This window comes from Meleagris gallopavo, chromosome 2 (genome assembly GCF_000146605.3).
Source record: "Meleagris gallopavo isolate NT-WF06-2002-E0010 breed Aviagen turkey brand Nicholas breeding stock chromosome 2, Turkey_5.1, whole genome shotgun sequence".
Classification (NCBI taxonomy): domain Eukaryota; kingdom Metazoa; phylum Chordata; class Aves; order Galliformes; family Phasianidae; genus Meleagris; species Meleagris gallopavo.
Genome location: NC_015012.2, coordinates 93,929,618 through 93,930,899, shown reverse-complemented (window position 1 = coordinate 93,930,899; position 1,282 = coordinate 93,929,618). Strand labels below are relative to the sequence as shown.

The window sequence follows — 1,282 nt, the reverse complement described above, 5'->3', positions numbered from 1 at the left end:
AAAAAAAAAAGAAAAAGAAAAGAAAGAAAAGAAAAAGAAAAACCTCCTCAGTGGAACACCTGCAAGAGATTGAAAAGAGGCGTATTTAGGAGCACGCTAACAGGGCAGAGATCCGGACAGACTGGCGCCAGGGAGGAAGCCGCAGTTTGAACATTTAACCAAACACTCAGAGATTGGGCAAACCCTGGCGTCCAGATGCAACACATACACGCTCACACACTCGCTCTCGAGAGCGCAAATCGAACATTAAAATAACACACACTCCAGGGAAAGGACAGGAGGAGGATTCTCAGCCCAATCTCTGGCCGGATCTCTGCAACGCAACGCTCAGAGGCGCCAGTCTGCCTCTTGGAGCAATTACTTGATTAAAAGCAGTCTCTTATTGAACCGATAGAGCAGACAATCCCACATCACAGGAGGGAAGGAACGCTGCCAGGATTCCCCACTTGGCAGCCGGGGGGCCGGGCAGCGCCAGGGGCGCACCGTGCTGGAACCACTTGCGGGCTGCCTCGCTCGTTTTACTACTGACAAAGCATCTCCGCATGAACTTTTAGGACTGCTTTCTGCGAGCGGCAATCAACTTAAATAACGGCTTTCCCCCCCTTCTCTCTCTCTTTAAGTGGAAGCGCTCTCGAGTTTACAAGACAAACGAGACGGGCTGTACTCACCGTGCGATTCAGCCACAGAGCGCTTTGCTGTCACTTGCCATTAGTTCTGAGGGAAACTCGGCTGCCTGCGGGGAGAGAGCGGACAGAGCGGGCGGCGTGAGGGCGGCCAAAGGAGAGCGGGAGGGCAGGGCAGGGCTGGGGCCGCGACCCGGAGCGGTGCCTACCTGTAGGGAAAGGATGCTGATGTCTGTGTTGAGCGTGGTCAGCGGGGTCCGGGAGGCGGCGTTCTGCCCCGGCCGCTGGTGGTGGAGACTGACGATGGACGGGTGCGAGTCCAACGCGATCTGCAGGTCCAGGATGTAGTCGATGACGTGCTGCAGGATTTCCATCTTGCTGACCTTCTTGTTCTGCGGGATGCTGGGCACCAGCTCCTTCAGCTTGGAGTAGCAGTCGTTCATGTTGTACAGCAGGCTCATGGGGTCGTCCACCGGGGTCTTGCTGCGGGAGATGCCCAGGTTGTGCTCCGAAAGGCCGTTCTTCCGCACGGACCTCACGGGGCTGAAAGCTTTCATGCTGAAAGGCGGGCGCGGGGAGAGCGCACGAAACCTGGGGAGCGCACTGCCTGCCGTTCCACTCTCGGCGCCGCCGGAGCTCGCACTGAGGCGCGGGGCCGC

At 57.7% G+C, this 1,282-nt stretch overlaps 1 protein-coding gene across 1 annotated transcript; it reads right to left on the bottom strand.

The window, feature by feature from the left end:
• Position 1: 1 nt before the first annotated feature.
• On the bottom strand, positions 2-1,275 carry ID2 (inhibitor of DNA binding 2). The gene is made up of 3 exons (XM_010707935.3): positions 833-1,275; positions 669-733; positions 2-59 (listed from the first exon to the last, which is right to left on the bottom strand). Exons 1-2 carry the CDS (start codon positions 1,178-1,180, stop codon positions 677-679), a joined length of 405 nt encoding a protein of 134 aa, XP_010706237.1. The 5' UTR covers positions 1,181-1,275; the 3' UTR covers positions 2-59; positions 669-676.
• Between the last annotated feature and the right edge of the window lie 7 nt (positions 1,276-1,282).

Excerpts from the sequence above, each read along its gene's own strand:
- ID2 (XM_010707935.3), bottom strand. The coding sequence starts at position 1,180 with ATGAAAGCTTTCAGCCCCGTGAGGTCCGTGCGGAAGAACGGCCTTTCG. Across the intron at positions 734-832 it reads TCAGCATCCTTTCCCTACAG|GCAGCCGAGTTTCCCTCAGA; the intron begins GTAGGCACCGCT and ends CTCTCCCCGCAG.